At 44.1% G+C, this 12,769-nt stretch overlaps 1 protein-coding gene across 1 annotated transcript in view; it reads right to left on the bottom strand.

Annotated features, from left to right (window-relative positions):
• TAGAP (T cell activation RhoGTPase activating protein) overlaps window positions 1–10,641 on the bottom strand; it is a 108,654-nt gene extending 98,013 nt beyond the window's left edge. Inside the window, exon 1 of the mRNA XM_077149396.1 lies at window positions 10,349–10,641. Coding sequence (XP_077005511.1) covers window positions 10,349–10,420 — 72 coding nt within the window. The 5' untranslated portion in view covers window positions 10,421–10,641. The remainder of the gene's footprint in view (window positions 1–10,348) is intronic.
• Between the last annotated feature and the right edge of the window lie 2,128 nt (window positions 10,642–12,769).

A 12,769-nucleotide genomic window follows, 5' to 3' on the forward strand; every position in this document is an offset into this window, starting at 1 on the left:
TTCCCAGACTCTATTTGTGGTGCTGGCCAGGAGGGAATTGGTCTTGAGGTGAGAACAGCTAACATTTAGTGAGCAACTCCCTAGGCACTCTCCTAGGGACTTCCATGGACTAACTCGTTCCGTCCTCATATCAGTCCTAGGAGATCAATACTGTTGTTCTCCCCATTTAATATTTCCATGAGGAAACAACGACAGAGAGTTAAGAATATGTCCTAGTTCCCATGGTCAGGAATCAACTGAGGCCTGTTGCACGGTGCTGACTCTGAACAGAAGACAGCCTGGCCTGAGTCAGGACCTGTAAGAGTTCTTATTGACATAAGTTTGCACCATGGCCATGCTAGTTATTTAAGGAATGAATATGGAAACTCAATGGTTTTGAATGGGGCAAATAATTCAGTTTCACAAACTTTACATATCGACTACAGGCAAGTTCCTGGAAGAGTGTTACAAAAATGAAAGACATGTAACAAATAACAAAATTACAAGAACTTACGGTGTGATGTCAGTGATAGGATGTGTATATGAATAAGCAGAACATGAGAGAATGTTCTAGAAGAGTGCTATGAATGCCATTAGGAAAAATGATTTCTGACACGGGGTAAGGATGGTAGAGGCAGTGATGCAGGACTAATAGAACTTCCTGGAAGGGTGAGCTTTGAAGTGGTCTTGACAGATAAGCAGACGATGGAGATGTAGAAGAGGGGAAGGCAAAGGCACATGTAAGTGGAGGCGGTAGTACTAGAAAAGGCAGTGAGGCAGGGCAGCTGAGGATGTCTGGGAGTAAACTGATGAGTGTGGCTGCCTGGAGCTTAAGTGAGGGAAATTAGGTAAGAATGGAAGCTGACCCAGAATCCTTAAGGGATTAAGTATTTTAACCTACAAACAGCAGAGTCCATTGAAAGTTTTAGATCAGGAGAGTGATGAAAGTAATAAATGTTTGTTCATGCAAACAAAACTGTCAGCTGGACCAACTTTAGGGAAAGACAGGATGTGCCTAAATATCAGATAACATTTTCAGAGACCCTCAAAGGGCACTATAAATAGAGCGTCACATTTGCACCTGTGTTTGGCTGTGTGCTGTAATTTCAGTGCTGAAACAGCACACCTGTTTCCAAACCTCCCTGCCAACCTGACACGATAGCTGATATTTCAGCCTTCAACCCTCAGTGGGATAAGGGCTTGACTATTAAGAAGTCCCTGGTTAAATGGTATATGTAATAAATTCTCGTTATTTGCAGTACTTATGTTCTATAAAGTCACCATGAACACAGATTTAGTAAACACTGAACCATAATCCCTAGGGAAATAACGGGGTTAGGTTTCCATGAGACTCGGGTCACGGCATTTTTGTCAACCAATCACTACATAACCTTGTTTTATGCCTGTTTCTGTTTAGAGACACCTAATGTAATATATACTGTTAATTCATTAACACTGAACTCCTGGCCAACAGCACTACAGCTCGTACCTGGATGAAGTTTACTGAACACACGTATTTTCTCTGTAAGGCACATGGTGACCTTGCACTTCGGAACACTGGACAGTCCTTCAGCTCTACAACTTGGGGCCTCTTCAAATAGCGAAATCACCAACATGATGCACAAAAGTGTAAAAATGTGGCACTAACTGAACTGCAAAAAGGACACTTATTTACAGTATGAGAACTGAAACAAGAGGGCAGAGCCTCCCCTTGGTCAACCTCAGCTGGGGACGTGTACATTGGGTGACCCACATTTTCCCCAGGCTGCATGTCTGCAAATGCCCACGAACATTCCCCCAGGACTGATGTAGGGATTACTGATACATTTTAGCTACTGGGTGAATCTGCAAATATGGCAGCCACAAATCATGAGGGTTGACTCTGTGGTTACTTTGGAAGATGGAGAAGAGCCATGAGCATTTCGGTCATGCTAAGAGTAGCATTGTTAGCTGGCATTTATTAATCAGGCTATGTTGGGTCCAGTTCTTGATCTGTCAAGTAGCTCATTGCATTTAATCTTCACCACAATCCTGTGTGGTAGGTTTGATTATTATCTCTGTTTTATAGAAGAGGAAACAGAAGCCCAGCAAGGCTAAATCACACTTGTCCAAGGCCTCACTGCTATTGAGTGGAAGAGTGAGAATTTAATGCAAGGCAGTTTGTCTCCAGCACCCTGTGGACTTAACTGCTGCATCTGTTTATCAGGATGCATCCCTGTAACCTTAGCCTAGGCATGAAAGCATACCCTGTGATAATGGGACACCGATTGGGCAAATTGTGACATGGGCAGAAGTGGTGCAGAATGGAATGGCCCTGTGAAGGGAGGGCAGTTCCTAGATGTGAAGAGCCAGAGAGCAGCTGGGAACCCAGGACTGTTTGATCCTGGGTAGGCTTCCTAGTGAGTGGCCAGAACTGTTCTTGTTTGAGAACATATGCACAGTATGAGGGCAGTATGTGTGGGCAGTGTATACAGAGTGCATGTATTGTGTGTGCAATACAATACTGTGTGTGTGGTGTATGTGGGGTGTGCAGTGTGTATAAGCAGTGTGTATGGTGTTGGTGGTTGCGAAGTGTGTGTGCACTCTGTGTGGTGTGTAGTATATGTAGGATATGTACAGTATGTACAGTGTGCAGTGTATACAACGTGTATGCAGTGTGGCTGATGTGTGTGGGAATAGACAGTGTGTGGGTGGTGTGTGCTGTGTATGTGGTCTGTGTGTGGGGTATGCAGTATGTAACGTGATGTGTGTGTGTGTGGTGTATGCAATGTACACACAGTGTGTATGCAGGCGAACTTTAGCAGAAAGTCACAGAACCTGCTGGAATGTGAGCTCCATGAGCACAGAGTCACCTCTGTCCTAGCCATTTCTATGTCCCCAGTGCTTTGCTGCAATGGCCAGTTCTTAATTTAAATTGTCTTTGTCTGTTTCAATTTGAAATGACATTTGTCCTTAAAAATCTATTTGGCAGGGATGCATTTTTTTTCCTTCTAAAGGTCTCATTGTAACTGGTAAATGGACACAGAGATCTGTAAGTAAACATAGTCCAGGGTAAAATTAGACCACCGATCACGTCCATATAAAACTGAGCAACGGACTCAGGCTCACACTAGTGAGTATGGCTGTACAAGGGCACTCCCACTGGGAGAACGGCTTTCTTTGGTGAAACGATGTGCAGGGACCATCCTAAGCATAGCCAGAGTGGCCATTCGCCCACATAGTGTGATTTCAGGTGCAATCGGAAGGGTTCTGTGCAAAGATATCACCCACCGTGGCTTACTGGCATGACTAAAATTCCCACATGCCTGATTTCTTGCTTTTCCCAGGCACCGTCACGGGCTAGCTCCTGAATTCATTATCTCACTTGAGTCTTTCACGAGATTAATTTTCAGTAGGGCACTAGTGGGGCAGGAAAAAGATTCACAACTCCTGAGGTGCTGCTTTCAGCACAGTCCTTGTGAATGGCCACCGGAGTTGGCAGGCACAGCCCAGGCAGCCAGTTGCACATTGGGTGGCTGCCCCCGCAATCGGGTCCACCCGGCACAGGATGTAATGGTAACAGCTTGAGAGCTTCGCATGGCACCGTTTGCAAAGCACTTTCCCGTGCATTACTTTATTTACTCCTCTAAGGACACTGAGAGGCAAATGTCTTCATTTAAGGCCAGAACATACAAAACCCCAAACCCTGAGATTTGAGCAGTCACTTGGTTTGCCTGTAAGTCACAGAGTTCTAGGGAGTAGGATGGCAGGAGGCAGCCTCCAGGGCCTATGACTGAATGAGTTCTTCTGAACTTCCCGTATTCAAAAACTAAGTCCCATTATCATATGACCCAGCAATTCTACTTCTAGGCACATACCCAAGAGAACTGAAAACTTGTCCACACAAAATCAGTACATGAATGTCTTCTATACCAGCATTATTTATAACAGCCCCAAAGTGGAAATGACCCAAATGTCTATCAACTGATAACTGAATAAACAAATTGTGCTCTATCTATAAATGGACTATTATCTGGCCATGATAAAGAATAAAGGACTGATATATGCTACCACATGGATGAGCCATGAAAATGTTATGTGAAGTGAAAGAAGCCGGACACAAGAGACCACATATTGTATGTTTCCATTTATATGAAACGTCCAGATTAGGCAAATCCACAGAGACAGAAGGTAGTTAGTTAGTTGGTGGTTGCCAGGGGTTGGAGGGGTGGGGGTGGGGGTTGGGGGAATGGGGAGTGATTACTAATGAGGAAGGGGCTTCTTTTTTGGAGTATTTAAAATGTTCTGGAATTGGTGGTAATGGTTGTTCAACTTTGTGAAAACACTAAAAACCACTGTATTGTACACTTTAAAAGAGTGAATTTATGTTATGTGATGGCATACGATAAAGGATGGCAGGAGGCAGTCTCCAGGGCCTATGATTGAATGAGTTCAATAAAGAAATAATAAGTAATAACAACCATCACAAAAACCAGATGTCCTTATACGATATTGAATTCTGCCACATTTTCTGTCTATCCACAGAGAAACATTTGAGTGGAGAAACTCTTCCCTAAGAGGGCATACACTTTAGCAAGGCGGTCAGGCATCACACCTCAGAGGGATTCAGTTTAACAAGGAAATGCTTCTCCCAGCCCCTCCACAATGCCATTTAACACAGAGAGAATGACAGCTTGAAGAAGGGATGAGAGCACAGAGAGACTACTCTGAAGGAGGGAGCATGGTCAGTGGGCAAGGGTTAGGCTGATGTGGGGAAGTTGAGGCAGGCCAGGGTCCAAAGGCAGGGGCCACAGCCAAGAGGTGGAACGAAGGGCAGGAAGAACCCTCACGGGGCCATTTCCAAGGACATTGCCTCCCTGTTTTCAGCTGCCTTTACTTTTCCCTCTGCCATTAAGTCAGAAAGAAACTTAGTCTGAGTTATCATTTAGTTATTTACCGTTAAAAGGGGGCCAGCGTAGCAGCGTACAGGCTATGCCTGTAGCTCTGCCAAGGACTAGCCATGACCTTGGGTAAGTTTCCTAACCTCTCTGTGCCTTGGTTTCCCATCTTGAACACAGCAATAATCATGGTATGTTCCCCCAACGAATTGTGAGGATTAAACTGTTTCCTGTATGTAGAGTACTTAGAACAGTCCCTGGCACTCAGGGGGAGCTCACTAAGTATTTGTCACTATTCATAATTTTAAGGAATTGGATAAAGCGGTAGGTTTAGCTTTTTGAAAACTTATCAAAGGAATGAATTACATTTTGTTTTCTTTTAGAGTGTCTATCATTTCACTGTTCCCCAGAGTTGCCTATCTGTTAGGAAAGGATTGATTTTGAACAAATTTGTTACAGCTAACAAAAGGAGCGTTATATTTTAAACTATATCCTTCGTTTGGTGCCCCATCTGGAAATGTTTTTCAAGTAGGCCACACTTTTGTAATTTTAAACACATTTTGAGGAAACCAGTTACATAGGCAGAGGTTATGGGGATGAGTGATTTTGCTGAACAAGGGGACAGTTCTCACACTTACTTTACCTGTTTCTGTTAAGTTACAATTTCAGTGTGAGAACACAAGTTGGTCCCTAGTGTTGGGAGAATAATTCTGAAGCAATGAACAAGGAAGAGTTCCCTACAAAGGATCTGGAAAGGCCAGTGATTTCAGCCCACACCATCTCCTGTTCAGGGGGTCAAGGGCCTGGGAATTTTCTGGGGTCCTCAGGGCCAGGTATTTCTCCTGACCTTGTGGGATAATCTGTTGCCCTGTAAGCAAAGGGACAGAATAACATGCCCCATCATTCATGAGTGCCTTGCCATCTGGAGTCACCTCTCAGGAATTCCAGAACTCCATACCTCTGGAAAATGGCTGCGAGACGTGGGCAGAGACATTCTTGGGATTGCCACTGGTGACATTTCCCTGATGGCCCATGGTATCGCTAGTAAATCCTTTGGGATCATCAACTAGAGAACCCTTGATAGAATACCACTTCTTCACATGAGGACACAACCCAAGGGATCTTTCTCTTTCAGAATGGCGGAGCAACCTTTCTGAAGTCAGTAGCCTGATCCCGAGTTTCAAACATCAACACTTGAATTTCAGACACCCGGAATTTCAGTGTGTGTGAACAACAAGTCATGTTACCATGGGACAGTGACCCTTGGAATAAGATACATGGAATCCAGGGTCACTGTGTTGACAGCAGGCCCCAGAATGTCAGAGTTGATGATGGATGGTCTAGGTCAGGGGTCGCTGTGACTGACTTTGTACCCCAAATGATTACAGGCTTACAGTCACAAGCTGGCAAATTCCTGGAATCAAACAAGCTGGTAGCTACAAACAGTAGAAAGGTATCAGTGATATCAGACCCTTGCTGGACTGCGCATTGACTGACCTAGCAGGAAATGGGATCAAGAACTGTGTGTAACTCCAAATTTGGTGGCCAGAGGTGGCCTCGCCTTTTATAAAAATCAAGACATATATCAAAATCTGACCAAAGTGATAAGCAACGAGCAGGCGGGGCCCCAGGCCGGATTGTGGGGACACCGAAGATCTCTGTCGGGGACTGTCGGGTTTGTTGTCCATAAACTTTATTCCATCTGTGCCCCAGCCAGACTACTACTGCTCCACAAAAGCTCTCTTTCCCCCACTGTCTTGAGGTCAAGCTTTGGCTTCCCAAGGGAACAAAAGACCAATCTCTTAAATCCTCTTTCCTGGGAAAGGCCAGGGAGAGGCAACAAGTCCCTGTTCTCAACGCTGGTTGCATGTGGGTATCCTCACAGTTTGTGGTGGAGCCCAAGCCCTCCCCACCAAGGCTCCACATGCACAACAAAAGCACTCCTTCCCTCCACAAGTCCAGTCCATGGAGCTGTGGGGCGGCTCAGATGTTCTGAGGTAGCAGGGGTTGGCTTCTCTCCTTGCCAATGCCTATTAGGAAATTTCTTCTTCACCTTGTGCCAAAGGCTTTGCTTTCTTCCTGGCACCAGCCGACCTTTGCCATAGTCTCTGACTTTTTACCTAGTTCTGTCATCATGTCCCACGAGCCCCAAAGTTAGCAAATCAGCAAAACGGAGATCCTAGAACACCATCCTGTGGCACAGTAATATTACTTCATCTGACATCGAGAGCCCAGGCTTTGGACTCAGATAAACATGGGGCTCCATCCAGGTATATTCCTTTACTAGCAGTGATTTCAATACCTAAATCACAGATAAAGAGGGTACAGGACTTGACCTAGCAGCTGGCACACAGCAAGTGCTTGATGAATCAGAGATCTTATTGTTTTTAATATCATTATTATTTTTGGACATGTCTTGTGTGAAAAGCCCACAATGGCCAAATTCCAGGAAATACGCCAGGCAGTAGTAGGACAGCATGGGGGATATTGCAGGCAACCATGAGATAACAAGACAGAAGCAAGGACAGTGACTTCTCAGCAATGGGTCACCAAAAGCCATTGGCCCCATGATGATCTGCTTGCCACAGCCATAGGCCAGGCAGCCCGGCCTGCATCTCCTAGCCCCTCCTTAGTGGTGAGGGCAGGGCTCTCAAGTCACCTGTGGGTTCACCCTTACATGCAAACCTGACACTCATGCCCCATGGACCCAATAATTTCAGTTCAGCTCCTTCTTCCCACAGTAGCAAGACCCATGTCTATGAAGGTGTCCTGGGAGGAGACAGACCTCACAGGGGTTTCTAAAACAATCTCATTCCTAATCTTCCAGGCCTCTCAGACTCCAGATTCTGCCCAAATTATAAACAAACAAAACAACCCTGGAGAAGGAAGATTCCTTCCTCCTTCTTCAGGAGTTTCTCTGTCTCCACTTAATCCATGGCATAACTCTTCTTCATTCATCAGTTAAGGAAACATCTCACTGAAGAACGATCCTGAGTTTTGGCAATAGTAGAAACTGGGGATGTAGTTAGGATGTTTGCAGTCCTTTCCCCACACCTTGTGTGAGCTTTCTCTACTTTTTCACGTCTTCTTTCACAAGCCCTCATTGGAGTGTGGTAGAGACCACAGCATGCAGGGGAATTCTGGAGGCTCACAAAATTACACAGCAGAAGGCTCATTTCCTTCTGGGCCTGTCTAATTGCTTTACCCACAATCATTACTGCCTGCCTTTTCTTATGATAAGAATTACAGGCCATTCATAAAGGAAAGACACTTACTATTTAAGGGAGAAGCCAGAGATAAGAGTATATTGTTGCAGAGAAACAGGGAGAAAAAGATAAAGCTCCCCTTCATATCTTAAGAGTGAAAGACGAAGAAGGATGCACTGGTGAAGGAAAGTTCATTAGGACATTGCTGAAGGTTAAATGAGCTCGCTGATTTCTAACAAGGTTTCCAGTGTGTTCTCTAGTATCCAAAGTATCATTTCTTCTAAACCCTGTTCCTGCAGCAATTTTGAGGTTATTTCCTTTAGTGCAGAAATTGCTTAAAGAAACAAAGAATGAAGAGCAAAGTTTTACTTTGTTTTTGCCTCTACCTCAAATACTGGGCGCATGGTGTCTAGAAGATTCTTAAAAGAAGCCTAAGTGAACTGTTTGCCACTGATATCATAAGTTGTATACTACCTTTGAATTTTTTTTTTTTTTTTTTTGCATGGGCAGGCACCGGGAACTACCTTTGTTTTTATGAGAAAATTACAAATATTGAACTCTAATGACATCTTTTTTTTTTTTTTTGCAAACAAGCGGTTAGTAATTTGTTGCTAATTAATTTATCTACTTTGTCCCCGAAAGGTGGGTTTATGTAAAGTGACCCATTTCTCTCACCTACTATATCTACCAACTGAGACTGAGTCTTGTTGATTTCTCTCTCCAAAATATCTCACCAAGCTCTCCAGCCTCTTGGTTATGCTTCAGGCCCTCATCATTTCCAGTTGATTCATTGCAATAACATCAAGGCAAAGACGTATGCTAGCCTTCACTCTTGACTTTCTTCAACCCACCCACTCAGCCATGCCAGGAGTGTGATTTTAAAATACAGCTCCGATCCTGCCACTTCCCTATGGAGAGTGGTGTGAACTCACCAGCACCACAGTTTCCAACTCTTGGTTAAAGAGCCCAGGGACTTCCATTCCCAAGTGGCTCACTGTTCCTGGACATGCCTTCTTTTCAAGACTCCAGGCCTTGGGAAGTAAAGCTGCTCCGCTTAAATGCCCTCCCGTGCTCAGCAAACACCCTGTAAGACTTGGCTCCATCCCTCCTGGAAGCCCTGTTGCTTCCCCAGTATGGAAAGCTTCATTCTCAGCTCCACGTTGGTGCCCAGGGCCCCACACCGGGCTTGACTGGGCAGTGGCTGTGAGTGCCTTGGCCTAATGTTCCATTGACACGCAGCATCCATGTGATAAAGGCTTGCTGCATCAATAAATGCCTAACTGGATAGGGAAGTTGCTAAATGTAGAAAAAGAAAGAGAGAGCTTAAGATCGCCTTAAAGAGCCTACTGTAAGTCACTGTTACACTTTTGCTATCCCTAATGGTTATACAAAACCTTTGCCTTAAGTCTTGTAGAGGGGCTGGGTTCTTAAGAACGTCTGCCCTGAATCCGTGCCTGGATCAATGCTGCACGGTCCCTTTAAATTTTGTTGAGGTGGTCTAAATGTAAACTTCTCATCCTTTCTCTTTCCCCCATGCTCCAAGACATATACTGCACCACCTAAGACACTACAGAGATCGCTTAAGAATTAAGTCCACTCCTTAAATTAATTGACATCGCACTAAGGTTATTTATTTATTGCTAAGAACTCTCTGAGGCTTTTGGTTACTCTCGGTCCTAAATTAAATTTAGAGATGTACGTTGCCGAAAATATGATGTTATTATATTATTTCTCTTCTAAGTTAATGTTTCTTTTAAATTAAAATTTAAAGAACACCTATGTAATCTAGTCCTGACACTTAGAGGAAGATGGCAAAAGCAATATATGAGAAAAGTACACAGAGCACAGAAATACAGAGGAGAGTTTGGATTCTTGATTAGGATGTAAGATCCCAACTCTTTGGTTCAACAGATTATTTTCCCCATTTAGCCTTAATTTGAGATTTCTAAACAAATATTTTGCAAACATCTTTTTTTTTTTTTAAAAAAAAGGCAATATGTTCATTGTTGAAAAATAGAAAATATGGGTAATAACTAAAAAGACAAAAAGCAAATTCTACAAAAATTCCTACATCTAAGGTAATCCCTGTAAATATTTCACATAGATTTTCTAAACTTTTATAGACACCTATTCTCCTAGCATTGACAGGAAGCAAAATTGGATCAGTCAATATATACGGCTTTGAATATAGGTCCTTAAGTCAGAGACAACTGGAGATTTTCTATACTTGATTCTTGTTAGTATTAGACTGCCCAACCCCTGTCAGAATGAACTCTTCTGACTTACCATGTTCTCTGGAGTGGCCTGGCCATCGCGGCTTCCCTTCCGGGGTGCTTCCCGAGACTGGGGACCAGGCATGGCAGTGCTGCTCCGGGACTTCAAAGAGCTCAGCTCAGAGTCTCATGACCTAAGGGGACCTGAGTAGCCAGAACATGTGGTGGGCATTCGGGGCAGCAGTGCTATGAGAAGGCTCTATTCCAAGCAGAATTCCTACACTACACACATGCGCTCTGGTTGCCTCTCTGTTCTCTCTGAGCCTCTCTCTCTCTCTCTGCCAACTGGCTAGAAGGTAGCTAACTCTCATTCCTCTTCTCTCTCCCTGACCTTGTCCCTCCCTCCCCCATTTCTCCTCTTTCTGTTCTCTCTCAGTTTTTCCTCCCTACCCCCCACCAACTTCTTACTCTCCTCAACCCCCAAACCTCTCCCTACCAATTGGCTAGAAAGTAGCAAGCTCTCATTCCTCTTCTCTCTTATCCTAAACTTGGGCTGACCTGCCAAATTCTTAGGAAATTCATGCCACAAAGGATCATCTATTTTCAGCGTATGTGACTTATAGGGTTATCCTCATGCAGAAGAGTTCAGCTTCTCTCTTGGCAGAAGCTTCGGCCAACTGTTGGACACCCTTACCCAAGGCCACAGGTTGGGACAGAGATGGAAAAGCTGTGCCTTCTTTCCCTTGAGGTTGAGTAGAAAGTGGCTCCCTGGCGATTGTTTTTTATAGGATGCACAGGTGGCTGCACTACAGGTGTCTTTCATGAAAGCAGCATGCTCCACCCCTTGCCTTTCTAAGAGAAGAGAACCCTTTTAAGAGAGAAGGGATGTGTTAATAACTGACTAACATTCATTCTCCTGGGACCTTGAGTGCATTGACGGTATAAGGTGTTCCTTAATGGATATCAGCTATCTTAATCAATCTAGTCTGATAGTAAACAGAAAACACGTATTTCTCAAGAATTTTCTATTGCTATCTGCTATGGACATTTGGAATTTTAGAGTTAGCTGTAACTTGAGAGCTAACCTGCTCCCGTTTTCTAAATGAGGAAACTGAGACTCAGAATCATTAATTTCTTAAAGGTCTCAGAGTGGGTTAGACTTGAAGTTGCTGAGTTTATGCTTTGGTTCTTGTCATTTACCAGCACATTAAAATACAGTCTCTTCTATTGGATTCATTGTTTGCATTTGGTGTGAAGGTCATATTGTATACTTAGGTGCATATTCTAGATGCCTTTTAGCTTCTCTGCAGACCAAACATAGGCAGCAGACACCTAGAGGGAGCAGAATGACTTTCTCTATTGATCTTTGTACAGACTTAAACTCATTATAGAAGTAGTTCCCCAATATAGGGGCATCTGTTAAAAAATTCAAAAATGAGGCTCTGCTTTTAAGATCACATGCTGAGAAAAATCGTGCCTTAATGATTTTAGCGTGGAAATAATCTTTAAATAATGCAGAAGGAAGAATAACGCCGATGCAGGAGAAGAGAGGCTGAAGTGGATTGAATACCCACCCTTGATTCCCAGGGCTACGGAGCCTCTGCTTCAGACTTTTTCAGCGAGGAAACGTTTGCAAGTTTATCAGTTTAAAGGTAAATCATCTGAAATAAATTTAACCCTAGCCAATTAGTCTGTGTAATGGATATATGCTGTGATTTAACTTTCTTTGGGGGAATACCCATGGTAAAACTGAAAAAATTATGAAAACTCATAATGCTACCAAGACTGAGTACAAGGGGAAACTATTGCTAAATGTGCACATCCGTTCCCCTGCACGGGGGCTGCTTTTGGGTCGGGGTGGGGCAGAGTGTGTGCCTTACTGCAGTTAGGGTGTTTTCTTTCCCAAACTCATCTGGTTGTAGAACCCTTCTATCGTGGAGCATTTACGAGACTTAGGGTTCACTGAGTAATTTTGGGAAGTGCTTCTCTGAGAGTTTTAAGTTTATAAATGAATAACTAAATACCTGGCCGAGAAGCCTTACATGAGTAAAGACTGCAGAAAGGAATTTTTCAAATATACAAAAATCTCAGAAATATACTTCTAGAGCCCCCTCACCCCTGCTGTTTGCAGGTCCCAGGACAAGAGAACAAAGGACTGCACGCCTTCCTATATGTGGAATCTGAAAATTATACATCAAAGCACTATGCACACGCAAAATCAGTTCTGTCTTCCCAATCTGACCGATGCCCCTTCATAAGTGCTTGGAGTTAGGCCCCAGAACACTCAGTGGCCCGAGGCCCAAAGGTGCCCAGTGGCCCGTCCATCGAGCTTGGCCCAGACTCTCCCACCTGCAGCAACCCTTCCCAGAACGCTGGGCTACACACCTGCTCATTCCTGTTCAGGCCATTCCTGTGTCTCAGAGGAGGCTGCCCTTCCCAAGTCAGGGGGAGAAGAAGGCTCAGAGCCGCTGGGGCCAGGAATTCAGGGGACATG

The sequence above is a fragment of the Tamandua tetradactyla genome, chromosome 2 (genome assembly GCF_023851605.1).
Source record: "Tamandua tetradactyla isolate mTamTet1 chromosome 2, mTamTet1.pri, whole genome shotgun sequence".
Lineage (NCBI taxonomy): Eukaryota > Metazoa > Chordata > Mammalia > Pilosa > Myrmecophagidae > Tamandua > Tamandua tetradactyla.